Genomic DNA, 27,653 nt, shown 5'->3' with positions numbered 1-27,653 from the left:
CGTACTACCCCCTGTATGTGTGTTTTTGATGCCTTCACTGTAAATAGACTAAAAATAAAGAAAAACTAAATGTGCACCCAAACTTTTGACTGGTTTTGTACTTTTATAAAACATTTCTGTGTTGTTGCATTTTGTTTTTTTTTCAGGACAAAGCTCAGCCGGAGACTCAGGCCACAGCGTTTGGTGATGTTGCGTTCAGAGCGACTTTGGCCTACGACACTCCAGGAGCACTGTCTCTGGTCAGACAGCCTGGGTCAGACGGATTCACTCTCTCCTCATCTCCACTCTTCCAGGTGAGGGCTTTTTGACTGAGATTCTTCATAAAGTAGTGGTACTAACAACTGCAGTTTTTGTGCTGTGAGAGTAAAGTAATGTGTAGTTTTTTTGTTTGGTTTGTATGTTTCCTCCATTCCTCCAACATTAACATTTTATTTTTTCCACTTTTTACACCACAATTAATTATTACACTTTATATTTTAGTTTAGTAAATATATTTGTTTATTTTATAATTTTATAATATAACTAGTGGCATACATATGAATAATTTTAAGATGGCACTTCCGCGACATATTTATTTTGAGTTCATTGATTTTAGTGGCTCTAATTTTTCCTCCTCTGTCAAAGAAACTGAGCCCCCCAGAAAGTCACATTGTCTGTGTAGCTGTAAATAACTTCCTCTGTTGAACTTATAAACTATAATAAATGAATAAAAATAAAATTAATTAACTTTTGTTTTGTTTTTTTGCTTAGTTTTGCTAATACCAATGTTCTCATCTTCAGGTGGCTGCAGGCAGAGAATGGTTCATCCACACCATCTACACCGTCCGCTCCAAAGAGAATGCTAACCGTCACATTGGCAAGCGCAGCGTGGAGTACCTGCAGCACAGCATGTCCTCCTTTGCCCCGCCCTCCACTCGCAATCGCCGCGCCGCCCCCGCCCTCCCCGGTCCCGCCCAAGACATCGGCATCGAGAACAACCGCGGCACCAACATCCAACACATCGCCCTGGACCGCTCGGACCGCTTGGTGATCAGTCAGCGCCAGCCCTGGTCTCCTGTCAGGGACCACGACTCTTTCCAGGAGCGCCCCCTGCTGGAGAGCTCTGGTAGAGAGGCCACTGACTCCTCCATGCTGCCCATGTTGGTAGGACTGGCAGGTATGATCCTTCTAGCGTGCATCATCGCTGTGGTGGTCATTCTCCTGGTGAGACGCAAGAAGAAAGAGAAGAACCAGCCCGCCCCCTACTCCACGTCCTCATCCTCTGCGTACCACGGCTACAGCCACGGCACCGCGAGCATGTGGGGCAGCTCAGACAGCTCGGAGGTCTAATGCAACTCCCTTTGTAAAGACTCTCCTCCACCCAGGTGTCCTCCTGCCTTACTGACGTAGCACTGAGTCCAGCAGATCACATCCTGCAGACTGCACAGAATGTTGGCGCTTCTTCACGCCTCAAATGTAGAACGTTATTTTTATTAGAGGAGCCACTTGAAATGTAGTTATATTAATTTGGTTGCTCATCAGGTTGTAAAATATTATGTTTGCAAATGCATGCAAGCCCAACTTATGAAAATTTCCTGTACCTTTGCCAATTAGTTTACCATTTTTAATATTATGATTCACTGTTAATTGTTCTGTGAAGAGTAAAGAACAGACTGAATGTTGGTTGAAACTGACTTTGAATGAAAATGTGTTTTGTACTGATGCCACTGTGGTGTTTCAAAAAGCCCACAGTGAATGTACAGGCCCACTGCTTAGTAATATTACCAATATGGTGTCACTGAAAGGGATTGTAAATGTTATTTTTTTGAAAATGCAATTTTTTTATTTTTACATTTTTTCTGCTAAATATGGGTGTAATTGGATGCAAAACCATCTGTATATACAATAGAAGTAAACCCTGGCGAAACTTGAAAGAACCACTCCTCCTACAGTGCAGTATCAAATTTATAATTATATTATTCATATGACCGTATATATATTTTAATGTATTCTATTATCAGCTGTCTTATTTTGTGCCAGCTGAAATATGGATGTTTCTACACTTCCACTGCCAAATATAAATGTTTTTTGGAAGTTCTGGTGTCTTAATTTATTCACAGCACATTATTAGAAAATGGGACGTTTATTTTGAAGTTCAAAAGACATTTCCTACTTCACATAGAAAGAACTGAACAGATTTCTTAAAATAAAATTGTACATATTATTCAAGCAATGGAATGTGGTACAACCAACGGGCATAAATACAATTCTTTGAATAAAGCACTAGTAAAAAATAACTAGCCAATAAAACTAGACCAGCACAGCTGCAGTGTTCAGAAGTGAAAGGCCTTCTACCTAATATGGCCACATCAGTCCACTGGGGGGCGACAGTACATTATTACAGACACTAGGACTAACCACACTGGGCTGACAGCAGCTGCTCTCAAGGAATCCAATGTTGTTGATGTCTTCACAACTTTAGCTTTTTCTTGCGTCCACGGCCATCTGGAGTCCCTTCTGACTTTCGCTTCTGAGCCTGAGAAGAAAAATCACAGGTACATATTTAGGTAGGCCCATTGTAGAATTTTCGCTACTTTACAATTTGTCAGATGGATTCTATAGAAAAGTGTTTACACAACTTACAGATCCAGACTTTGGGCCTCGCTTCTTTTTCTCAGCCTTCTCCCTCTCCTCCAGCTCCATGTTCTCCCTCTCGATTAGTGTAATCAGTGTGTTGCAGCGCCTTTGCAGCTCCTGATGAAGAATATGAATTAAATATTAACTCAAATCCACATCTACATAAGAAAATGTAAATCTTGCCAAGTTAAAATTACTTCAATTAAGAAAATATTCTCATTGAGTAAATTTCACATGACAAGTAAAATTAACAGAACAAGCATTTTTTTACTTAAAAATAGTGGAACAAGATGCTAATGAAAAACAACTCTTTGCAATTAAAACAATAAACTAAATCTAATGTTTGAATCAAGAAAGAAAGCCTTATTCCATTGAGAGATCATTTTACTTGCAAAGTCAAATCTACTTAATTCAACTTAAACATGCGAACTTTAAGTAATTTGAACTACTTATTCATTTGCGCAGTGACACTTAAAAAGGTTATAAAAAAAAAAAAAAAAAGCACTTACCATGGCTGTCCTGGACTTGAGGAACCAGTCAAAGCGGAACTGTGGGGAATTGCGGATGCATTGGCGCAATTCATCGTAGACACTCTCCTTGTCAAAGCCGAGCTTGTGGAGCATACAGATGAGAAAGCGGTCCTCTTCTTCAGTGTAGTTCTTGCCTTTGTTTGTGCCATATGATATGCGGAGCTGGTGGAATGGAGCCTTGTAGCGGCCAATCTAACAAAGAAATAATGGGTCAGGAAAAGTTTAGTGTCACAATACTAACATTTCAAACTTTATTAAGAAACAAAGGAACAGACTCAAAGTCGATCCCAAAAACATAATTAAAAAAAACTCTTAACAATAGAATGTGATTTTCAAAATTAAATAATTAGGCTGTATGTTAACTTAAGAAAATACTGTGTAATCCCTCAGTCATACAGATAGGTTCCGTAGTGGTCCATGGGTGAATGCTAGTCTATGTGTCTTATGCTTTTCCTGAAATGCTTTAGAAGCTGCATCAGGGCAGATGCTTTGTCCTGATGACAGTTGCATCAGCAACTGTGCTGTGAAGTTGATTTAATATCAGTTTGTTTCAATTAGTGTATGATTTGATACTTTTCACCAAAATCAAAACATAGTTTCAGTTCTTCAAATACCTTTGAGTCCAGTGCTTTCTTGATGCTGATCCTTCTCTGAATTCTGGCTTCTCCTCTCTCAATCTGTGCCATGATCTTTTCTATGTCTTGTAGCTCATTGCAACGCTCCCAGAAGACAGCTGAAGTAAAGATTTGATTTGAATTTGTTTGTTATTTGTTGCTAAATATGATGTATATATCTTCATGTATTTACCTGAATATTCCATGACTTCCTCAGGAGTTTTACCCTCCACCTCTCTGGCGATGTTCTCAATGTCATCACGTCCCCACTTCTCGTTGGCTTTGATGAACTGATTAAAGTCACGTTTGTTCCAAGCAGTAAAGCCCTGGATTTTGGAATGTTACAGTATAATTATTTATTCATTATTATTTATTCTGCCCCAAGAGGCATCTGCTGTTGTGATTTTGGGCTTTACAAAAATAAATTGTTTTGAATCATGAATCTCTTTAGTGGTTTAATTTAGCAACACAGTTAGCAGAACAGCATGGGGATTTTTCCAGATGCTTCAAGAATTCCTGAACAGTCTCCTCACGTACAGCTTACAGATACTGAATAACTTACCTGTTGCAACAGATTTTCCTTCTCCTCTAGTTCCTCTTCTGTTAGCGTCTCAGCCTCATCAATCTTGGCCTGCTCCTCTTTCTGAACTGTAGCTGAATTAGGCAATTCTGGGTTACGAGGGACCTATAGGAGAGACAGGTAAAGACTGAATAAGACATGCATGACACACATACAACATCCTTAAAATATTACTAAGATTGATTAATCAGTTTGTGAAATTCACACGTTATTTTGAGATGATGTCACCTGATGTCAACTTGAGAAACTTATTGTTGGCTGCTGCCCTAACTATTTAAATGAAAACAGTCACTGTACCTTGTAACCTATAGTTTTTCTGTAGAAGAGAATTTCCTTCTCTAGAAGTTCAAAAAGACGTGGGGGAAAGAATTGGAAGTCCTGAACATTTGGCTGCTTGGGAGGTCTTGGAGCCTATGAAAAAACAAAAGGATGTTAAATAAATACATAAACAATTATTTAAAAATATTAAAATACGTACCTTGGGAGCTTTAGGCTCACTGACTCTCAGAGCTTCTCTGAAGTAAGCATCCACAGCATAATTGGCTTTCCTTTCTCTTTTGGGGGGCTCAATCCAGTTGGTAATGACCTGATTTTTTTTAAATAACAGCAGATAAGTTTAGTTTGTTTTAATCACAAATTTGTAAATACTAAATATAAAGTAAATATAATATATTTGTAAATAATAAACAGGAAAAATAACCTTTTTCTTTTCCCTGTAGTCCTCGCCCTCAAACGTGTAGACGCTGCTGCCTTCTGTGTCCATGGTGAAGTTCCTCAAAGAGCTCTCACCGAGAGAAGATAGCTTCTCTGACATCTCAGCCGTCTGTGATGTCACATTTAGTGTTTGGTCAAATCATCACAAATACTCAACACTGCAGTTATTCTTGTGTGTTCAACTACTGTCTTACCTTCTTCTCTCCCCTCTCCAGAATGGCATCAATGTCATCATCAGTGATTTCACTCTCTTTAGAGGAGAACACATGTGTGGCACCATGACGGATAATGGACAGCATCTCGTCTTTCCCCAGCTTGTTGGCGCTCGGGTCCACCAATCGCCCTGAAAAATTAAATTAAAAGGGTTATTTACTACAAACAGAAAGTTGTACTTTCCAAACAAGCAAAAAGTGTCAAAAGACTACCTTGTTGGATCACAATGGAGTCTAAACGCAGCTTCATTTCAGCCCTCTCCACAATCCTCTCCTCCACAGTGTTCTCAGTGATGAATCTGAAGACACGCACCTGCTTCTGCTGACCAATCCTGTGAGCTCGGTCCTGAAACAAAGAACATATTACACAGTCTGTTCCTTTGTGTGTTAAGAGATTGTTTGGTTGAGGATATGGAGGGATTGTCATTACCATGGCCTGGAGATCAACTTGAGGGTTCCAGTCTGAGTCATACAGGATGACAACATCGGCTGTGGCCAGGTTGATGCCCAGACCTCCAGCTCTGGTGCTCAACATGAACAGAAACTTGCTGCTGTTGGGTTCATTGAATACATTGATAGAGATCTGGAAAAAAAACACAGCTTGAAATACAACACTATGGGAAAGCAGCACAGTTTGTGTTGTTCATGCAATAAAAGACGTTGGTTTTGAATAAGAGTTTTTACTGACATTCTGTTATCATGCAAGTGAACAAGTGAAGTATCAAACAGCCGCTATCATGTGAAATGACAACCTGTGTTAAACATAGTGTTACACCCACCAAACCTCCTGTATGAGTACATGGGAAAAGATAAGTTAACACGTGTTTGGCATTTGTCACACCTGTCTTTCTTCATGTGGCGTTTGACCATCCAGACGACAGTAGCCGTAGTTCCTCCACATGCAATAGTCCTCCAAGATGTCCAGCACCCTGGTCATCTGACTGAAGATGAGCACACGGGAACCTGGACATCAAACAGACTAGGAATGTTAAGTAAAAGAGTTTTTTTTTTTTTTTCATTCATTCAAACAACTTCCCTTTGGAATGAGTGTATAAAATGTTCATTTTTTTAAATAAATGCTGTTTGATTTAGTTTTAATTAGTGTCTGGGTTATCAATACGTTCAACAACCCTAATACTTCTGCTGAAACAACATAAATTTAGGCAAGAATCAATACTAAAAAAAACCCACACACAAATAGGACCTTTCCTGAACAGTTAATAACACAGGATAAGTATCAAATGGTAATATGACAGATGGTACAATTCATTTGCATTTTAAAAACATTCTAATGTATTAAAAAACATCATGAGTTTGACTTAATACTATTAAATCCTTTCACTTCTCTTGATTCTGCCCCACCTTGCTCCTTGAGCTTGGGCAGCAGTTTGTCCAGCACCACCATCTTGCCGCTGTTGACAACCAGGTGGAGGTCGGTGGTGTAGGGGGGCCCGGGCTCTGCTCCGTCAAACAGATACGGGTGGTTGCAGCACTTCCTCAGCTGCATGAGGATGTTCAGCAGACGCATTTTGTCCGTTTTACCGGCCGAATTCAGAATGTCAATGTCCTTCATCAGGATCTTTGTGTACCTACACAACAAGTTGGTTTAAAAATATGTTTTTGTATAGTGTAGGTTTGAAATGTCCTAATCAGTGCATCAATTTGCGTAATGTTTTTTTATAAACCAACTGAAAGTTATAACAAAAATACTTACCATTCTCGTTGCATCTTACTTAGGCCAATATACATCTTGATTTCTTTTTTCGGTAAAAGACTTTTTTTCTACATCAGCTTTGATACGACGCAACAAGAAAGGGCGCAATACCTAGACAAAAAACAGAACATGAAGAGAAAAACTGAAGATTTCTAAATACAACTGTATTTGGAAACTTTTCTGAAAATAGTTTGGATTAAGTACATACCGTGTGAAGACGTTCAACCAATTTCTGATCTCCCAGGCAGTTATTTGTATCAAACCACGAATCAAAATCCTGTGGTGGGGAAAAAAAAAAAGATATTTAAAAAAAAAAAAAAAAAAAAAGATTTAGGGAAAAAAAAGTTAGCTCAGAGTAGGAACATAAAAGAGGCTTAGACACATCTTTAAGCAAGTATTTAATACAAAAATCTAATTGTACCTCAGAGGAGTTGAAGACGTCTGGCAGCAAGAAATTGAGCAGAGCCCACAGCTCGTGCAAGTTGTTCTGCAGCGGAGTTCCAGTCAGAAGCAAACGGTTTGTGGTCTTAAACTCTCGTACAATTTCAGACAACTGCAAAACAGTTGGAACAAATTAGTTTGTAAAAAAAAAAAGATAAAAAAAAAAAGTATTTTTTGCGCTTGCGCGCACACACACACGCGCACACACAATAAAGCAAAGTCTGTTTCAAACCTTTGATTTCTCATTCTTGATTCTGTGAGCTTCATCAATGACAAGATATCTCCAATTAAACTTCTTGAACACTGCTTTTTCAATGATTAGCATTTCATAGGATGTAACACATACATCCCATTCCCCAGGCAGCAGTACATCTCTAATCAGAGCAGTCTAAAACAGGAAAAGCAAACATGCATACATTTCATTTAATATTTGATGTCATGGTTATGTTCAGTCATCATTTAGCACTGACATACCCTCTGCTCTCTGCCTCCTATGAGGCACACTGCACGCAGGGAAGGCACCCAGCGTTTGAACTCATTCATCCAGTTGTACAGGGTGGATTTGGGCACAAGCACCATGTGTGGACCAGGGATATTTCTGTAATGCTTCATGTACCCCAATAAGGAAATAGTCTGCAGAGTTTTTCCCAAACCCTGGAAATCAACAATATTTACAAGTTATTTTTAAGTAGACCTAGAACACTTCTGCTCATTATTGAATGCTTAGTTTTTTGGGTTTTTTTTTTACCATTTCATCTGCGAGAATGCCATTAATTCCGTTTTCATATAAAGAAATGAGCCAGTTCAAACCACGTATCTGGTAGTCTCTCATTTTTCCAGTCTTGACATCTGGAATACATAAAAAAAGAAATCAGACAAACTAAATGAGATAAACTAATTCTATTAAGTATAGAACAGAGTGAGTGCTTACAAGAAGGGGATTCGTCAAAGCGGGTGCACACATTAGTCGTCTTGGTACTTTCATTCAGCAGTTCCTCATCTTCTTCTTGCTCTGTGCGCCGATGGCGATTGCTGAGGAAACACAAAAGCAAAAAATGAAGATCAGTTAGTATCTATTTTAAAAAGGCCCTATTTTCTAATCTGTTTTTTTTTTTTTTTAATGAGGAAACGACATTATAACAGAGTTGTGTTTTGTTTGTCATACATTTAATACACAAATCCTGCATATTTTGACTTCTTCTCTCAAGCAGAAAATACTCCACCTTGTGATGTTAAGTGATAATACAGGAAGTGCTCTATTATGTTTTTAAACTACATTAACCTTCACTAGAATAATTTGGATCATTTCAACCCTGGAATCTCTACTGAACTAAAAGGTAAAAAGGTAGCTCTTGACTTCAAAACTACCACTTCCTGAAATCACAAGGTATTTTGAACTTTGGAGATAGAAACTGACCAATAATAAAAAGATTACTTGTGCCACTGAAACGAAACACAACTTTGGTTATGTTTTTGATGATTTCACAACATTCCACCATGACTAAAAGCTCACAGTAGTAATTTTTTCCTAATATAGGACCTCATTATGCATTATTTAACTATAATCAAAGAGAGGTCTTGCACTCACTCCCCAGCTGAGAGCAGGTTCTGTTTCTCATCTTTCTTAATACGCGGGCGCCCTGGTTTCATCTTCAGAGGGGATGTGGGGGTCTTCTGTGCCGCTGGTTGGACAAAATGAGCAAACAACTCAGTCTGTTTCAACAGGTATTCAAACCTGTTGGTCCGATCGGTTTTCTACAAAAACAAAATATGAAAATCAGTAAAAACAAAGGAGTGTTCTGGGATGTACTGGGACAGTTATTCATTTGCTTATATTTCTTTTTTATTTTCTCACTTTATTGTGGTTACTAAGCCATAAGAGGCAACTGCTGTTTTGGGCTTTACAAAAAGACATTTAATTGAGATCAGCTGTGGAGTTGAGAGAAAAGTCATGTTATTTACAGTGATAGAATACCTACCACTTTCTCTTCATAGCCTGCTGAGGAAGCTTTGGATGGGGAGAAGGAGGAAGAGGAGGCATCGGGTCCATCAGGTCCATCAGGCCCATCAGCGCCAGCATCTGAGGAAGACTCTTTCCCCACATCGGAATCAGACTTTTCCTAAGTAGAATAAACGCATAACATTTTGAATGTCACTGCTGTCGTTTTAGTCTTGAGTTTGGAAGATTCTACCTCTAATAGCGATCTAAACTAACACAGAAAGTGTGAACATGCAACAGCGGCAGTGTGTGGATCCTCAAAACAACCGCCCTGTCTGCAGCATGTTTCCCCTGAAAACAAAAGGCGTAAATGGGACAGTGCCGCGGAGGGACTTATCCAACTGCGTACAACTGTGCCAGAATATGACATACAGAGAAACATTGTGGCATTTAAAGAAAACCAATGGCAGTAGACTGTTGGACTAGCGCTTATACAGCAGCTGAAGCCCGGCTCAGTGCAGCTTGTCTCGCCGGTGGAGGAGATGAAGGCGCTGTTGTCAGGAGCTGTTGTCAGGAGCTAACAGCTAAAGAGGCTAAACTAGCACAACTCTACGCAGCAGCACTGACAAAGAGAAAGAGGAATTTTTCGGAATTTAAGGTCCATACACACGGGCAGTGAGCTTCGTGAAGTTTTAAACAAAGAGAGAAGGTTAAAAAACACCCAACTAGTGCCAAATCTAGACAATGCCCATTGTAAGGCATCATACCTCTGCTCCCCCGGCTTCATCAAGTTCCTCAGTCTGTTCCTCCCGCTGTTCTTCGTTGGATGGGCTTTCGGACATTTTGGTAGATTTCTTCTTTTGATCAAAGTAAATAATCCGTTAATAGATGTGTGACGTATTATACAATTGCTGTTGTTAAGAATATCGTGACTTTTGTCCGTTAAGCGATCACTATCCTGTTGTTTATAATGAAAGACGCACCGGTTACCCACACGAGCACGTTCGCGCGAGCGGGGTTTTCTTCTCGGGCCCCCGCGTTCCGCCAAGTCACGTCACTTCAAGTATCGCGAGAACCAAACTCGGACAAAATCAGTCTTAGTTGACAGAAAACCTTTATGAAATCTTACAGCTCCTAATCAAAAAACCAAAAAGAAACATTGGTAGCTCTCACACTGAAGCTGATATCTATCGTTAAAAAAATGTCACTATACCTGAACGTTTAGGCAAATGATACCTGTACTATATACTTCAAAAACTAAAAAATATATCCTGTGCGAATAATGAACTATAGTATCCAAAGCTTACATGTACTAAACTTATTATTTTATTTCTTTACAATACTTTCAATCAGGCATTTGTAAACAGCTCCCCATGAAGGTCCTACAGTCATTCTGTCTCTGAAATGACGTCGGTGTATGGTTAATCAGCTGTTTTTGGGCCGGAGGAGCTACCAACTAAATCAAAATAAGGCTAATTTGCCTTCAAAGGACTGTTAACAGCAAACGACTAATCACAATACTTAGTCTGGAGACTGTTGACATGCTTGATTTGGGTAAGACATGTTTGATAACAGTGTATGTTAGCACAGATCAGGGCGGTATTTATGCTAAGTCAGTGTCTTCGAATGAGCTAACATCTGTCCTGTAAGGTACATTTGTTTATAGTTTTACTGTCATTTTATTAGCTATTAGCTATTCACCAAGATCTGATTTACTTATAAATCGTGTTTTCATATCCGTACAGTTTACAGGTACTGTTAACAACTGCCATACCTGAAACATAGTCATAACAAAGCAAATAGCAGCTAGCAGCTAGCATCCATAAGCTCCCAACAGCAAACAGTGCACAGCGCGTTAACGACAAGACGCGTTCATGACAGCTAAGTGCTCTCGCTGCTTAATTTTATTTTTTCAAACTAACCGTGCTTACTGTCCTTCAACACTATGTATAAAATGTTTTTAATGCAAATATTAATAGAATAGATTTTTGTCTTTATCCTAAAAAACAAACTCTGTATTTAAGCTTTTTGATTTTTTTTTTTTTTAACTTCTTTAGATCGTCACCATGGACAAGATTTTGGAGGGCCTTGTGAGCTCAAATCATCCAGTTCATGTGAAGAAGGCCATTATAAAGAAAGTAGTGGAGGCGGCAGAGAAAGCTGTGACCGAGGAGCAGTGCCAAGCAATGTTTACTCTCACCACTCATCTCATTTTGCTCGGGGAAGATGCTTTTCAGAAGCAAGTGGGCTTTCAGGTTCTGGAGGCCTATGCCCGGTACCACCGCCCAGAGTTTGAGCGATACTTTAGCAAGGACTTTGTGTTGGGTCTGCTCCAGCAGGGCTATGGCGAGCTGCACCATAAAGACCCAGCCATTATAGACTTCATTCACAGTTGCCTGCGTTTGCTCATCAGCTGCCCGTCTGTACTGGAGATCTTTAGTGTGATTCAGGTGGAAGTGTTAAGGATGGTCTGTGAGCGGCCTGACCCTGCCCTGTGTGCACGTCTTAGCACTCTGCTCTCTGACTTTGTACAATGCATCCCAAAGGACAAGACTGGAGGTCTGTTCTGTCAGCAGCTTGTGAGGACCATTAGTTACTTCCAGTGCTTTGCCAATGAAGAGCAAGAGCTGAGAGAATATGTAAACCAAGTGACCAGGGCGAGCACGCTGCTCCAGAACATCTGGAAGACTGATCCGGCAACTCTGCTGCCATCACTGCAGGAAGTCTTTTCTATCATATCATCAACAGGTGAGGCTGAAAACAAACAGTGGTCTTTTTTGCTACATGTTAAAATATATTTGATGTGAACATTGTCTCTTGGCAGAACTGACATATGAGCCCTCCATTGCCTTGGCCTGTCTGGTCCAGCACATCCCAGTCCAGATGATCACAGTGCTTATCAAGAGTCTGACAACAGACCACAGTGTTAAAGATACAAATATGACCAAGGCCCTCTGCAGGTGATCTAGTAATTATCCACCATCTTGAAGTCCCAATGGTCTGCCTGCTAAAACCTAACCCCAATACCCCTGTGTTTAGGATGATCGATTGGCTATCTTGGCCTCTGGCCCACAATGTGGATATCTGGGTCATTGCACTTCTGAAAGGACTGGCTGCAGTTCAGAAGTTCACCATCCTTATTGATGTGACACTGCTAAAAATTGAACTAGTAAGTAATAACATGTTATTCATACTACCTTTGTATAGCTCAAGATTGTATATAGTTATGTATGTATTTTTCTCCTTGTAGGTATTTAATCGACTGTGGTACCCCATTGTTCGTCAGGGAGCCCTTGCAGTCCTGTCACACATGCTGTTGAGTTTTCAGCACTCTCCAGAAGCCTTTCATTTGGTATGTTTCTCTACAAAACACATGTCCTTCATACCTACTACAATGATTTAATGTAGTAGGTATGAAGTTAAGTTAAGTATGACATTTAAAAAAATGTCATTTGGACTAATTGGAACTTTCACATATTTTTTGTCACAGATTTAATAATCTTTTTATCATCTTTTTCTTCTTTTTTTATTTTTGCTTGAAAACTATTAGGTTGTTCCCCGCGTGGTTCCATTAGTCCAGTCCTTAACAACAGATGGACATCCCAACAGCAAAGATTTCTTATTGCAATTCTCCAAACTTATGCACTGTATGATGTACCACTACTCTGGATTCCCAGACCTTTATGACCACATACTTGAGTCCATCAAGGTAAAAAGTACAGAATATAATGTTACTAATACTTGCCATCCACTTTCTTTATATAATGTTTAACTGTATTTTGTCAGGATCTCCCAAAACCGAGGAAGATGAGATCAAGTTGGTGTTGAATCAAAGTGCCTGGACCTCTCAGGTCCAACTCATTTGCGCCGGGTTTTCTGAGACAGTCTGGGAAGTCTGAGACAGGCAAAACAGGCCTGGTCAACCTTGGAAATACCTGCTATATGAACAGCATCATACAGACCCTCTTTATGGCCACTGAGTAAGTCACAAAATCAAGCCTGCCCTTTGTTTTCATGTATTAGTTTCTCTTAATGTTAACTTCCTTATTGTAACCACCCTCAGTTTTAGGAGACATGTTTTGTCTTTAAATCTTAATGGCTCAGAAAGGCTCATGAAAAAGCTTCAGTTGCTGTTTGCTTTTCTTGCACATACTCAGGTTAGTATAAAATGTGTATTACCATCTTATATGTAATGTCAGGAGTTTTGGCACAATGAGTCTAAGAGTCTTTCCTCATTATTTGTCCACCAGAGGGCAGCATATGCTCCTAAAAATTTTTTGGAAGCGTCTCGGCCTCCCTGGTTTAATGCTGGATCCCAGCAAGACTGCTCTGAATACCTCAGATTTCTTCTAGACCGGTACAGTTGCAATAAATTATTACAGTTTTGAATGTGTCACTTGATTCAAATGAGTTGTAAATGGGAAAGCCCTTCTTTGAATGGAGTCCTAAAAATGTTTGGTGGGTTAAAAGCAACATTAAATTAGATGAAGCAATTGAATAAATGCTCCCTAGTCAAAATAAACATTCATATTTGCACTGTGTTATTCTGATTTTCAATTTGTTTTTTTCCTAATATTAAGATTGCATGAAGAGGAGAAAACAATTCAGGTCCTGCAGTCATCTGAACCCAAAGAAGTCTCAGCTGATGACAGAAATGACAATGGCCCCAAAAGTCCAGATGAACACGTGCCGTCACTAACTCCTACTGACTGTGACAGCAGAACTTTAATAGAGAAGACGTTTGGTGGGAAGCTGATTACCGGGATCCGCTGTATGCATTGTAACAGCATATCTGAGAAAGAGGAGCCTTTTACAGACCTGTCTTTGGCCTTCTGTCCCCCTGTCACCTCTGCAGACACTGGCCCGGTAGAGGGGCCCATGGTGGGGCCCATGGTGGGGCCTATGGTGGGGCCCATGGTGGGGCCCATGGTGGGGCCCATGGTGGGGCCCATGATGGGGCCGGAGCTTCATTGTCAGGGATCAGTCAATGGTGGCAGTGAAAACCCTGAGTCAGGGCCAGTGAAATCACCAGCCAGCAGTGTTTCTATTGTGCCAGTGATGAGCGAGCCTCCCCTCTCAGTGCCTGATCTGGTCAACTATTTCCTGGCACCAGAAATCCTTGATGCAGATAATGCTTACTTTTGTGAAAAGTGCGTCTCTCTCCAAAGAGCAGAGAGGACGTTAAAAATGGTGTCAGCACCTGAGTACCTCATTTTGACTCTGCTGCGATTTGCATATGATGCCAAGTGCCACGTGCGGAGAAAAATTTTGGACAATGTCACTATTCCAGCATTGATGAGGCTTCCTGTGCACACACACATACCCAGACCATCTTCTACATCTTTGCAAGAGGATTCTCCAGAATGCACTGAGAACCTGGCAAAAAAGCTCAAACCTTCTCAAAATGATGAAGAGGAGAGAATAGATGGAGCTGTACAGGACACATCAGTTCAGTCGGTCCCTTATGTTCTCTGCTCTGTGGTGATGCATTCAGGTTTGTCCTCAGAAAGTGGGCATTACTATTCTTACGGTCGCAATGTCTGTGAAGTAGATGGGACGCAGCATCTTGCCAACTGTCTTTCCTTAAAAGATGATAACAGGGCAGATTGTATCCCTTCTTGCTCATCTCTGGCAGTTTCACATGAGCAAGGGAATACATCATCCCCTAGTGGACATTCAGACAAAGACTGGCTTTTGTTCAATGACAGCAGAGTAACTTATGCCTCCTTCCAATCAGTGCAAAATATTACTAATCGCTTCCCCAAGGACACAGCATATGTGCTCATGTACAGAAAACAGGAGATTCCTGGGAAAAACGTAAACGGGACAGGGGTGGCAAATGGGATGAGAATGAATGCAGAGCCACCACTACAAAAGGAGCTTCTGGATGCTATTATTAAAGACAACAAACTCTTCCTACAGGTAAGAAATATAGATATATTGGCCAATTCATATTGTGTGGTTAAAAGCGTGGACACACTTTTTCATTTAATATTTTTTTATTTTCATGACTATTTACACTGTAGATTATGTGAATCTACATTGGATTGAAGAAGGATTAAGGCATGTTTTTTATTTTAGGGTCTTAAAAATGGCCACACTTTGCTTTAATCACTGCTTTGATCACACTCTTGGCATTCCACCAATGAACCCTGACAAAAGCACAGCTGTGAAGTGAAAACCATTTCAGGTGACTTTATCATGAAGCTCACTAAGAGAAGGCCAAGGGTTTGCAGTGCTGTCAACAAAGCAAAGGGTGTCTACTTTGAAGAATCTGAATCTAAAATATTAAACATATAAAACATTTCGTTATTTAACATATTTGCTACATCATTCCATACATCAGGCTTTGTTGCACAACACCCACAACCATAATGCAGATGCAAGTTCCTAGTTTGTGAACTTTGTTCACTGACATTAGCAATAAAACTTATTCTGATTCTATATTTGATCTCTTCAGTATGTATCTACAATGTAAAAAATACTAAACATAAAGACTGAAAAACACACTAGGGGATGCTATCTGTATTGACCTATTGCAGGAACCAGAAAAGAACCAGCCAGATGTCTTTGGTGAGGAGTTTTATTGAACAATCCACAGGCATGTTAGAAGTGTGGTTCTATAAGAAACGAAGACATACAACATGGTCAGTAAACTATACTATAAAGGCCCTATTTCACAAAGCAAGGTCAGCTAAGTCTTGAGTTTAAATCCTGACTTATAGTGATCCTACTCACAGAGCTAACTCAGCGTTTCCTGTTTCAGAAAAGAGTAGAGTTAGACCACTCAGAGTTTGTTCACTGTGAGTTTAGCTGAGGAGAGAAGCCACAATCAGTGGATCTCAGAAAAGAGGATTCACCATGGCAACGGTAACCCAGAGGAGGCTTCAAGTTCCATCAGGGACAGGAAGACATGTGACTATGGACAGGTTAAATTCAGGTTTGATCTTAAAATGGGAGGTTAACTAATACTTAAATTAATAGTTTGTTTAACAAGTTTATATGCACAGAAACATCTACTTCATGAACATCAAAAACAGGTTCCTAACTAAAAATTAGAACCTTTTAAGCACTGTTCTCCCACAGTCTTTCCGCTTATAGCCCAATTCTCTCTGAACTCCGATACCTGACTTATGCTAACTTCTGCTGAGTCGTAATGGGTGGAGTTAGTATTCTGGCTGCTGCAAGTAGTTTCAGTTTCTATGAGGAAGCAGTGAGGATGCGAGGCCTTTTTAACAAAGATAAAATATTGAAATGTGTCCTAAATTTTTACTGGTTGGGTATGTGGTCTCTTGGATGTACTTGGCTGTTAAGGTTTCAATAAGTTCACTTATTTATTGTCTGACAAAATGTTCTCCAGAGTAAATGCCTTTGGTAAGAAACAACACTATAATGGTGCACTTGCAATGCAATGTGAAATGTATGAAAGGTAATTTCACAAGTCACTGAACAATATTGATGTGACTCTTCATAAAATACTTTTGTAACTCCAGAAAGTTCCCTCTAGATGGTGCTGTAGTAACATAATGGCTATGTATAAGTTTCTGGGTGGATAAGATAACTGTTTTAGTATTTGGATATAATGGAAACATTTGTATATATGTGCAATGAACCCATACCTTTTATTCATGTTTAAGTTCTCTAATGAGTTTTTGTAGTTTTAGTAGTTTTAGTAGAATACATATTTCCCCTCCCCGAACCGCCACCTTAACGTGGTGGAGGGGTTTGAGCACCCGAATGATCCTGGGAGCTATGTTGTCGGGGGCTTCATGCCCCTGGGATGGTCACCCATGACAAACAGGTCCTGGGAGACGGGTCTGACTAAGAGCGGTTCAGAAGCCCATCATGAAGAGGAATCCAACGAGGCCGTTTACGTCGCCCGGACTGGCATTACCGGGGCCCCACCCTGGAGCCAGGCCTGGGGTGGGTGCTCGGCAGCGAGCGCCTGGTGGCCGGGCCTTTCCCCACGGGACCCGGCCGGGCCCAGCCCGAAGGAACGACGTGGGGCCGTCCTCCTGTGGACCCACCACCTGCGAGAGGAGCCATGAGGGGCGGGTGCAGAGAGATCTGGGCGGCAGTCGAAGGTGGGGACCTTGACGACCGGATCTCCGGACATGGAGACTAGCTCTGGGGACATGGAATGTCACCTCGCTGGGGGGGAAGGAGCCTGAGCTTGTGCGGGAGGTTGAGCATTAGCAGCTAGATATAGTCGGCCTCACCTCCACGCACAGCTTGGGCTCTGGAACCCAACATCTTGAGAGGGGTTGGACTCTCCATTTCTCTGGCGTTGCCCGCGGGGAGCGGCGGCGAGCTGGTGTGAGCTTGCTCATTGCCCCACAGCTCAGCCGCCACGTGTTGGAGTTCACCCCGGTGAACGAGAGGGTCGCGTCCCTGCGCCTTCGGGTCGGGGACAGGTCTCTCACTGTTGTGTCGGCCTACGGGCCAAACAGTAGTGCAGAGTACCCGGCCTTCTTGGAGTCCCTGGGAGGGGTACTAGACAGTGCACCAACCGGAGACTCCGTTGTTCTCCTGGGAGACTTCAATGCCCATGTGGGTAATGACAGTGACACTTGGAAGGGAGTGATTGGGAGGATTGGCCTCCCCGATCTGAACCCGTGTGGTGTTTTGTTATTGGACTTCTGTGCTAGTCACAGTTTATCCATAACAAACACCATGTTCGAGCACAAGGGTGTCCATCGGTGCACGTGGCACCAGGACACTCTAGGTCGGAGGTCGATGATCGACTTTGTTGTCATGTCATCTGACCTCCACCCGAGTGTCTCTCGGGTGAAAAGAGGGGCTGAGCTGTCAACTGATCACCACCTGGTGGTGAGTTGGATCCGCTGGCAGAGGAGGAAGCCGGACAGACCTGGCAGGCCCAAGCGCATCGTGAGGGTCTGCTGGGAACGTCTGGCGGAGCCCTCTGTCAGAGGGGTCTTCAACTCCCACCTCCGGGAGAGCTTCTCCCTGATCCCGGGGGAGGCTGGGGACATGGACGCTGAGTGGGCCATGTTCTCCACCTCTATTGTCGATGCGGCTGCTCGTAGTTGTGGTCGTAAGGTCTGCGGTGCTTGTCGCGGCGGTAATCCCCGAACCCGGTGGTGGACATCGGAAGTAAGGGATGCCGTCATGCTGAAGAAGGAGTCCTATCGAGCCTTGTTGGCTCGTGGGACTCCTGAGGCAGCTCATGAGTACCGGCGGGCCAAGCGTGCCGCGGCTCGGGCAGTCACAGAGGCAAAAACTCGGGGTTGGGAGGAGTTCGGGGAGGTCATGGAGGAGGACTATCAGACGGCCTCAAAGAGATTCTGGCAAACCGTCCGACGCCTCGGGAGGGGGAAACAGTGCTTCATCAACACTGTTTACAGTGCGGGTGGAGAGCTGCTGACCTCGACTGGGGATGTTGTCGGGCGGTGGAAGGAATACTTTGAGGATCTCCTCAATCCCACTGTCACGTCTTCCGAGGAGGAAGCAGAAACTGGGGACCCGGAGGTGGACTTGTCCATCACCCTGTCTGAAGTCACTGAGGTGGTTGGCAAGCTCCTCGGTGGCAAGGCTCCGGGGGTGGATGAGATCCGTCCTGAGTACCTCAACTCTCTGGATGTTGTGGGGCTGTCTTGGCTGACACGTCTCTGCAACATCGCGTGGCGGTCGGGGACAGTACCTGTGGAATGGCAGACCGGGGTGGTGGTCCCTCTGTATAAGAAGGGGGACCGGAGGGTGTGTTCCAATTACAGGGGAATCACACTCCTCAGCCTTCCCGGTAAGGTCTATTCCAGGGTACTGGAGAGGAGAATCCGATAGTCGAACCTCGGATTCAGGAGGAGCAGTGTGGTTTTCGTCTTGGTCGAGGAACACTGGACCAGCTCTACACTCTCCATTGGGTCCTTGAGTCCTTGAGGGTTCATGGGAGTTTGCCCAACCAGTCCACATGTGTTTTGTGGATCTGGAGAAGGCATTCGACCGTGTCCCTCGTGGTGTCCTTTGGGGGGTGCTCTGGGAGTATGGGGTCCGGGCTCTTTGCTAAGGGCTGTCCGGTCCCTGTATGACCGGAGCAGGAGCTGTGTTCGCATTGCTGGCAGTAAGTCAGACCTGTTCCCGGTGCATGTTGGACTCCGCCAGGGCTGCCCTTTGTCACCGGTTCTGTTCATTATATTTATGGACAGAATTTCTAGGCGCAGCCAGGGGCCGGAGGGGGTCTGGTTTGGGAACCACAGGATTTCATCTCTGCTGTTTGCAGATGATGTTGTCCTGATGGCTTCTTCGAGCCAGGACCTGCAGCAGGCACTGGGGCAGTTTGCAGCCGAGTGTGAAGTGACTGAGATGAGAATCAGCTCCTCCAAATCCGAGGCCATGGTTCTCGACCGGAAAAAGGTGGTTTGCCCTCTCCGGGTGGGTGGTGAGTCTCTGCCTCAAGTGGAGGAGTTCAAGTATCTCGGGGTCTTGTTCACGAGTGAGGGAAGGATGGAGCGTGAGATTGACAGGCGGATCGGTGCAGCGTCTGCAGTGATGCGGTCACTGTATCGGTCCGTTGTGGTGAAGAAGGAGCTGAGCTGGAAGGCGAAGCTCTCGATTTACTGGTCAATCTACGCCGCTGCTCCTACACGTCGAGAGGAACCAGTTGAGGTGGCTCGGGCATCTGCTCAGGATGCCTCCTGGACGCCTCCCTAGGGAGGTGTTCTGGGCATGTCCCACCAGGAGGAGGCCCTGGGGAAGACCCAGGACACGCTGGAGGGACTTTGTCTCTCGGCTGGCCTGGGAACGCCTTGGGGTCCCACCGGAGGAGCTGGAGGACGTGTCTGGGGTGAGGGAAGTCTGGGAGTCCCTGCTTAGACTGCTGCCCCCGCGACCCGGCCCCGGATAAGTGGAAGAAAATGGATGGATGGATGGATATTTCTTTAGTTCTACACAGTGAATTTAAATTTGTGTTTCTTTTTTGTCATGTTAGGAGCAGGAGCTGAATGCCCGAACCCAAGTTCTGCAAGCCTCATCGTCCTGCTCCTCCAAGCCCAATGGTTCAGATGACAACAACCCTCCAGGGAGCTGCGGCCCATCTGGTGGAGGGGGAGGAGGAGGTGGCTTCAACACCATCAGCAGACTGGTGTTTTAAAGCAAGGAACGCTGTAGAAAAGCTCAACTCTGGACCGCCTCAAACACAACACCAACCTCACCACAACATTGTCCAATCCCAGAAGCAGCGCTACATTTTAGTAAAAACATCAAATGAGGATTGATTCTTACCTTGAAGTAATTTGGTTTCTTAACTTTTGGTTTTATATTTTGGCCATGATGAAAATGTTTGTAATTTATAATAAGATAGAAGTGTTCCACCACTTTATACAGTATTTGATGGAAGCACTCCACTGGATATGAACTGTGTAAAGTATGTGGTTCTTCACGGGCATCAATAATAAACCACTTTTACTTATGTTGTTACGGCACACATTTTAGCAAATTTTTAAAGAACCATCACTAAACAAACAATTATGACAACTATATTTGCTTTTAGAATATAATGATAAAACTATTTGATTGGTGAAGCATGAAAGTGGAAACAAATTTAAGTGTCACATTTTTTGGCCACCTCATGCTTAAATGCCTATGTTTTTGCCTTGTTATTTTAAGATGTGCCCTACTGTCTAAATCTCACATGCAATAAATGTACATACTGTTAAGAACCACATCAACTGAGCAAAAAAATCTCAGTTTGGGGCATTTTTGAGATTATGCTATATTGATGTTTTAAAAAAAAAAACACAACAGTGCAATGTACATTACTATATTGTCTGTCCCTGTATGTGATCATTCAGGGATATTTGTGGGTTAATGGTTGCTTTTTGTATGCTTTTTGATATTTAATGCAGACTTGATGAGATCACTGACTGTAATATGTACACCTCAGCTGTATTGTGTTCAGTTACCTTTTCCCACAGTAAAAACGCTGGTCATTTATTTTTCGTATTGGTCTACTTTGCTATAAAATGCATCTTAATAAGTAACTCTATACAGACAGTTTGATTAATAGATGAGAAAACATTGATTTGTCCGTCTGAATATTATGTTGAGAGTATTTAGAATTAAGAACTGATCAGATTGTCTTGTCAGCAACACAACTAAGAAAAGGGGGAAGTAGGAAGTTACATGTTATTCCCACAAATGATAGTAAATGTTTCAAAATTCTGCTCACATGATGGATGGACTATTTCAAACACTACTTTAGCCTTATTAACTAAATACACACCAAAATAGATGTTGCAACAGTGCATCACAGAAATAGAAAAGGCAAACACATAGGATCCAACGGGTATGTTGTGTTTACAGGTCTTAATAGTGTCCTATTTCTTCATCAGTGGCTGTTGAAAGAGGTAATGAGTCTGCACGATGGCGAAGTCATTAATCATGGACTAGCAGGGAACATCCTCTGGGAGAGTTACTGTGAACCATTACAATAGCATTCCAGCAGGATTCCTCAAATACCAGCCCTCCATCCGCTGGAAACACGCGGGATTTGAACAGTTTTGTGAAGACACGTGATCATTGTTAGGATTGGGCTCATTTAAACTGTCAACAAATGATTTATACAGTTTAAAGTGATAGACATGTAGGTTACACATTGCATTAAAGTGAGGGTGCATGCATATGGATCATAATGACATTTTCTTTGTTCATTACTTTCTTAATTGAGTTAAATTCCGTTGAGGGCCACTTCATCTATGTTCCTAGTTCTCAGTGGGTTTATACAGTAGGTTTGCACATCCACTGTACAATGTAACCCTTTTCCTCTTGTCTGATAATGTCTATGTAAAGTAATGTGGCACTGATGTACACCAACTCTCTTACAGTACTGATATTTTGGCTTTCTCTGGAGCCATGTTGCAGAATACTTTTGAATAGGTTTGGACAGAAAGACCATCTCTGGCTTTTGTGCGCAGAATAGTCCTCAACAATAGTGGAACTGCATGTCCCATGTCTGAGGCTCTCATTTTCCCAGCTCACTGCCGCCACCCCACCTCGGTCTTCTCCACTACACTGCTCTGGGAAAAGTAGGACGTTTTGCAGGGCGTCTTCCTGTAGCACCCTTGACAAATAAAACCAGACTCTGCTGTAGACGCTTTGGATGGTATGAACAGTGCGTAAAGTTGGAATACACTTAATTTTATGACCAACTGAATACGTATATGTTATATGTTATGTTAGTATTTGTTAATTGGAGTACTTTTTGTGTGATTTTAGTGTTTCATGTGCTTTTCAGAGCTTTATCACCACACACAGAAATGCTTTATGATGTCAAAACCGCATATTGAATACAAAATACACTACTCCAAGGCCATTAGCCATTAAAGCAGTGACCCAAAGACATTTATTCAACGTAATTGGAGTAGAATTAATTTGCATTCAAGCGTTACTTCCGGTGATGTAGTGTTGCGCTCTGACGCAGCTTGACAGGCGCATGTTCCTACGAGGGTGAGTTTAGGGAAAGACGGAGCCACCCTGTCAATCACAATGAAGGAACCATGGGAGTAAACTGCCTGGAAAGGTCGCCTTAGCGTTTTCACAGAAGAAGGTTGTGAATGCTTTAAGGACGTCAACTATGCCCCGCGCCAGTGTGGGACGTCTACACCTGATCGCGCAAACTGGGAATCTCTCCACTTGGACGCGGATTAGCATGAGGCGTCACGTTTAACAACAAAACTTCGCGGCTCCTGAGTTGTCTGCGCCTTTTTGCGACCTCTGCGTTGCAAAATCCACAAGCTACCGCAGATATTTGTAGAAAAGGCGGCGCCGCGGTGCCTTTTCTGTTCCCCAAGTCAAGGATAGAAGCGCATATTTGACTCCAACTGGGTGAAATCTGTTCTGTGCCTTTCAAACAACTGCTTTGTCGGTAAGGAGCGACTTTCGAAAGAGAACTGACGGTATTTAAGCTCCACATTTTACACAAAACACTATCAGAGCATTCAAACTTTGTCATTTGAGCTGTATGCCGCTGTTCTTTTCAGGCACACAAGAAGACACTCCCAAAAACAAACGAAGACAAACAAGCTTTCTGCGCTCCAGCTCCGAGGAGGAGGACAGGACAGGAGCAGATATGAGCGGGGGAGAGGTGGTGTGCTCGGGCTGGCTCAGAAAGTCTCCTCCTGAAAAAAAGTTGAGACGTTACGTAAGTCCGCTTTATATCACCCTCTTTCTCAATGTAGTAAAAAATAAGCTGTAAGCGTGTGAGCGTGGTCGAACTGTCTGTGTGCGTCTGTGCGCTTTTACGCACCAGAGCAAAGTGCACGTTTCTTGGCCTCATATTGGTTGGATACATTTCAGCAAGGAATTGTGTCGTGGTTTTGTTTTCCATCTATGTGCTGGGTTTCGTCACTCTTTCTTACATTTTAATTAGCATTTTAAGTGTACCATCTTTTTGGCACTTTGGTTTGGTGGTTGTTTTGGATTACACCTTCCATAGGTTTCCATGACCCTGTTCTTAATTGGTATTGTATGGCACTCTATGGCCTCCTAGTGTAACCCTTAAGGATTTTATAGATGTCCTAAAATCTATAAAACTGTTTATTGATGACCTTGGAAAGTAATCTGTGTACAGTTAATGCTACAGGATAAACCAAACACTATAGGCTGGTAGTAATATCAGTGTTTCCCAGTAATTGTGAGTAATTGCAGCTTATATGAAACGGTCACTCTTAGTTTATGCATTTTAAAAGTGTAACCAGCATTAAGTTGTGATCTGTAAAAGTTAACAGCTTTAGACACATCACATGGCCCCCCACATACACACACATGATCCTTTGTTGTTCTTTTAAATTATAGCAGATTAAAAAGGACAAGATGGTCACACATCCAATGACTTTTCCTTGTTGACTGTGCAATTCTCTTTGGCAATTTGTAGTGCTGCCTCTTAGAAGCACAACAGCTCTGATTCAAAAAGCAATTAACTTAAGAGAATAAGCTATCTGCACAGTTATTGTGGTTTTCCCTTGTGGATGGCAAGATATTTTCTCATATTGTGATTGAATTACGTGGCTTTCAGCTTGAGAGGATGGAATACCACATTTACAATGGAAACTTTTTTAAAGTATAAAAGCTACTAAACTAAATTGCAGTCACAAAAAAAGCATTGTCTGACTGGGGGGTGCAGGAATGACAGGTGCTGTGAGTGAACTTAGAACCTGACATTCCAGCATCCCCGTTTAAATTACTTTCCACTTCAGACTCAGTTAATGTAGTTTATGAGCTACTAATGTTGTTGTGTTGTCACGATACAAAAATTTCAAACTCTTACTTCGATACTACAGAAAAGGCTTGATGGTAGATACCAATTTTGATACAGTTTTTGATCATTAAAAAGCACTTAAGCAATAGAGCGTAATATTCAGCACAAAATAATACCATATCTATACTGGTGTTGATAAAGGCTACTCTAAACTGTTCACGAAAGGTCAGATTTTGTGATGTTCATAGGATTTTTTCAGTATTGATTAATATCTGATTTTCAATACTTTAAACAACGCTAATATATTGTCTTAAAGGTTACAATGTTGTCAGTGGCTATCAATATCCGTAGGAACAAAGGTGTGACCTTTGAAAATGGATGTCACTCCCTGATCTTCACTAATCATTATGTCCATAGCAAACTCTACCTCCGATGACCCAAATTGTCCTTTACAGCCACATCGTAAGGTTTATAACAGACTATCTGTCCAAATGGGGAGCCACTCTCAGCATTTATGACTTGGCATGTCGGCACAGAGCTTGGACTGTAATTGTAACAACTCAGTGCAGCCCTCTAACTCGGCCTGTCACAATAATTACAATATCGATGTTTCATTCAATATATCAAAGAAGTAATATATTTTGGGCCTCAATATTTATCGTGAGTACTTTTTCTTTGCAAAAATGGGGAGATTTTAGGTATTTTTGTAGTAATGCAGTAACATTTGAGCTGGAAAGGGGTGAATAAGACTCTTTCATGGCAATTATTGGTACATTCTGCTATTTACTTGCTGTGGCTCATGTCTCTTAATGAAACAGTCTATTTAAAAATGAATTACTGCTATTATCTTGCATTATTTAAACCTTAATTAGTGGCATCAAGTAGTTTCAATATTATCTTTTATTGCAATATTTCCCTGTTGCAACATATCATGCTTCAAAATGTGTTATTGTCTATTTCTAACTGTATTTTAGTATTACTCAAGATTAAACCAGAGAGGAAAAGACTCAAACCATGCACAATCGGCCAAATCCTCCAGTTGAGGTACTCCTGACCAAGCCTAGCTCAAGATCTGGAGATTCTCTGTACTGCAGCCGTCCACTCTGCTGACAGGTTGCCCCAGTGCCATTCAAGGACGAGTCAAATGCAGAGAATGATTTTTCCTAACGAGGGATTAATAAACACCAGGATTATAGGATTATATTTTGAAGTTTCCTTTAGATGTCTGCTTGAACTGTGACCCTTTCAGTCCAGATATCCCCTGTCCCTCCTTGTATTATAAATGCCTAAGTCGTTTGCGTAAGTGCACACCAATCAACACAATAGAAAATCATGTAGAAATCATATTATTCCATACAATTCAAATAATAAATGAAACTCCCTGGCCTATTACACGCACTTTTCTTAGAATCCCTAACCATGATCTTTTCCCTTAACATCATTGCTAGTCCAGCTTCACAGTGCGTCACTAGGTATTTGGCAAGTCCCTTCCTGGTCAGAGAGTGTGATCACATGAGGCTTTGTAATCCTGCGCTGACAGGCCTTTTTTTGGCATATGACAAAGCGTTCAAATGTTAAGCGGCTTCTTTGGTTTATTTAAGGGTTTGTTGGCGACCAGAAGTTGATATATTTATTTTATCATGAAGTCATCTAAGTCAGTTCATACTAGCAAATAGAGATATTCAAATAGAGATAGTCACAATATTATATATTGATTTAACGATTATTCATTATTTACACCATGACTAAAGTGGTGAAATCTTAATTTTCTTTCATTTCTTTTGTCTAACTTCTTACAGTGTGTGATCTGGTTTATGAAATCAAACTTTCTGAAGGCTAAAGTAAAGTTGAGGTGATATAAACAGCCAGATAAATAAGCACTTTACCTTATTTGTACTTTTTTGCTGTAAAGTTTGATTGGAAGTTGCTTAATTTTGCTTCTAAAACTCATAATTATTATTATTTTTTATCTCTTTCTATTGTGTTGTGAATAGAATCATCGCGATTATCTCTTCACAAAATAATCTTCCCTACTAGCAAGTGCTTTTGAGAGGCTAGTATGTCTTGGCTCTGGGTTTCAGGTGATGAATTGGTCTAAATGTTGTCATGTAGGAGTAGGTGTTGTTTTGGTGTGAGTTATGTGTTACACTGTGAAAGGGAAAAGATGCTCCTTGTTTACTTTAAACTCAACCGACACCTTTGATTTAATGTCTTTGGTATGTCTCTAAATGGTTTAGTGTTGTGACGACATAAAAACTTCAGTGCTTTAGCAACTTGGGTTCTTTTTTAAGACAGTATGGAGAGGAGATGTATTTACCTTTTGGACGTGTTTCGGCTGCGAGCTGCAAGCCATCTTCAGAGCGGTCTACTTCAGCGTGGTCAGCCTCCTGTCGCTCAGTGGTCTCTGGAGGAGGGTTCCCAGGTGTGTGAAAAGAGGAACGCTCCGTCATTGCGGTTGATGCTGTCCACGGGTGTACTGTAGACTGACTATACCTACAAGTAACAACAGCTGATATATGACATGTCACCACCAAGACCAGTGGCAGTTCTGACAAAATTCTTGTAGTTAGCAGCCAAAACATGTCAACAAGGTAAATACATATCCTACTGTGATCAACACTACAATATGGCGGTAGACCTTAAGTTGCTTAGTTGATTGATCGGCCGACGGTACCTTTACCTTAATCACTTTATTTAGATGATAAGGATTTATATGGGACAACAGCAGAAAGGAGAAGTTAACGAGTGACAGAGTTAGCTGAAGATTTGGTATTTATATTAGGGATGCACCAATATTGATACTGAAAAATTGATTGAGCCTATTGAAACGTTTCATAATGTTTGAACTTTTATTCACTCGAAGCTGTTCAGTCGTCATTTAAAGCATAAATAACAGTTGCATAACACAATTGGACTAACTGTGTTTAGGGAATAAGTGCCATTTCCCGTTTCTTCACCAGTATCGGTTAATATTGAGTTGACGGATGCTTAAAGTGAAAGTATCAATGTCTGTATCACAGCTGAAATAGATGGATTGGTACATCCCTAATTTATATGTTAAAAGACAGATTAAACTCATGAT

At 41.8% G+C, this 27,653-nt stretch overlaps 4 protein-coding genes across 8 annotated transcripts in view; 3 read left to right on the top strand and 1 right to left on the bottom strand.

Moving 5' to 3' along the window:
- The window catches only part of frem3 (Fras1 related extracellular matrix 3), a 36,333-nt gene extending 34,262 nt beyond the window's left edge, over positions 1 to 2,071 (top strand). Inside the window, exons 23-24 of the mRNA XM_033967532.2 lie at positions 147 to 293; positions 781 to 2,071. Coding sequence (XP_033823423.1) covers positions 147 to 293; positions 781 to 1,329 — 696 coding nt within the window. The 3' untranslated portion in view covers positions 1,330 to 2,071. The remainder of the gene's footprint in view (positions 1 to 146; positions 294 to 780) is intronic.
- Positions 2,072 to 2,103: 32 nt separating this feature from the next.
- On the bottom strand, positions 2,104 to 10,376 carry smarca5 (SWI/SNF related, matrix associated, actin dependent regulator of chromatin, subfamily a, member 5). The gene is given in 25 exon segments (XM_033967422.2): positions 2,104 to 2,515; positions 2,623 to 2,733; positions 3,126 to 3,338; positions 3,761 to 3,879; positions 3,954 to 4,086; positions 4,323 to 4,445; positions 4,638 to 4,751; positions 4,819 to 4,926; positions 5,041 to 5,163; positions 5,249 to 5,397; positions 5,480 to 5,612; positions 5,697 to 5,849; positions 6,108 to 6,229; positions 6,629 to 6,855; positions 6,981 to 7,045; positions 7,047 to 7,091; positions 7,189 to 7,257; positions 7,402 to 7,533; positions 7,654 to 7,809; positions 7,896 to 8,075; positions 8,170 to 8,270; positions 8,353 to 8,453; positions 9,010 to 9,176; positions 9,401 to 9,541; positions 10,128 to 10,376. Coding segments are annotated over 25 exon segments (3,126 nt in total). The 5' UTR covers positions 10,203 to 10,376; the 3' UTR covers positions 2,104 to 2,449.
- A 392-nt stretch (positions 10,377 to 10,768) lies between these two features.
- usp38 (ubiquitin specific peptidase 38) lies at positions 10,769 to 21,308 on the top strand. Its single transcript, XM_033967328.2, is given in 13 exon segments — positions 10,769 to 10,914; positions 11,418 to 12,108; positions 12,185 to 12,320; positions 12,400 to 12,529; positions 12,611 to 12,712; positions 12,911 to 13,069; positions 13,147 to 13,159; positions 13,162 to 13,211; positions 13,213 to 13,340; positions 13,424 to 13,517; positions 13,611 to 13,717; positions 13,941 to 15,282; positions 20,306 to 21,308. Coding segments are annotated over 12 exon segments (3,105 nt in total). The 5' UTR covers positions 10,769 to 10,914; positions 11,418 to 11,426; the 3' UTR covers positions 20,468 to 21,308.
- A 1,462-nt stretch (positions 21,309 to 22,770) lies between these two features.
- gab1 (GRB2-associated binding protein 1) overlaps positions 22,771 to 27,653 on the top strand; it is a 53,896-nt gene continuing 49,013 nt past the window's right edge. For 2 of the 5 annotated variants that reach the window (XM_055224428.1, XM_055224422.1), the window contains exons 1-2: positions 22,830 to 23,270; positions 23,355 to 23,515. In XM_055224428.1, coding sequence (XP_055080403.1) covers positions 23,444 to 23,515 — 72 coding nt within the window. In that variant the 5' untranslated portion in view covers positions 22,830 to 23,270; positions 23,355 to 23,443. Of the gene's footprint in view, positions 23,271 to 23,354; positions 23,516 to 27,653 lie in introns of all 5 variants that reach the window. The other 3 variants (XM_055224415.1, XM_055224425.1, XM_055224414.1) reach the window with 3 other exon arrangements.

This window comes from Periophthalmus magnuspinnatus, chromosome 1, assembly GCF_009829125.3.
Source record: "Periophthalmus magnuspinnatus isolate fPerMag1 chromosome 1, fPerMag1.2.pri, whole genome shotgun sequence".
NCBI lineage: Eukaryota > Metazoa > Chordata > Actinopteri > Gobiiformes > Gobiidae > Periophthalmus > Periophthalmus magnuspinnatus.
This window is presented reverse-complemented; position numbering and strand designations above follow the sequence as displayed.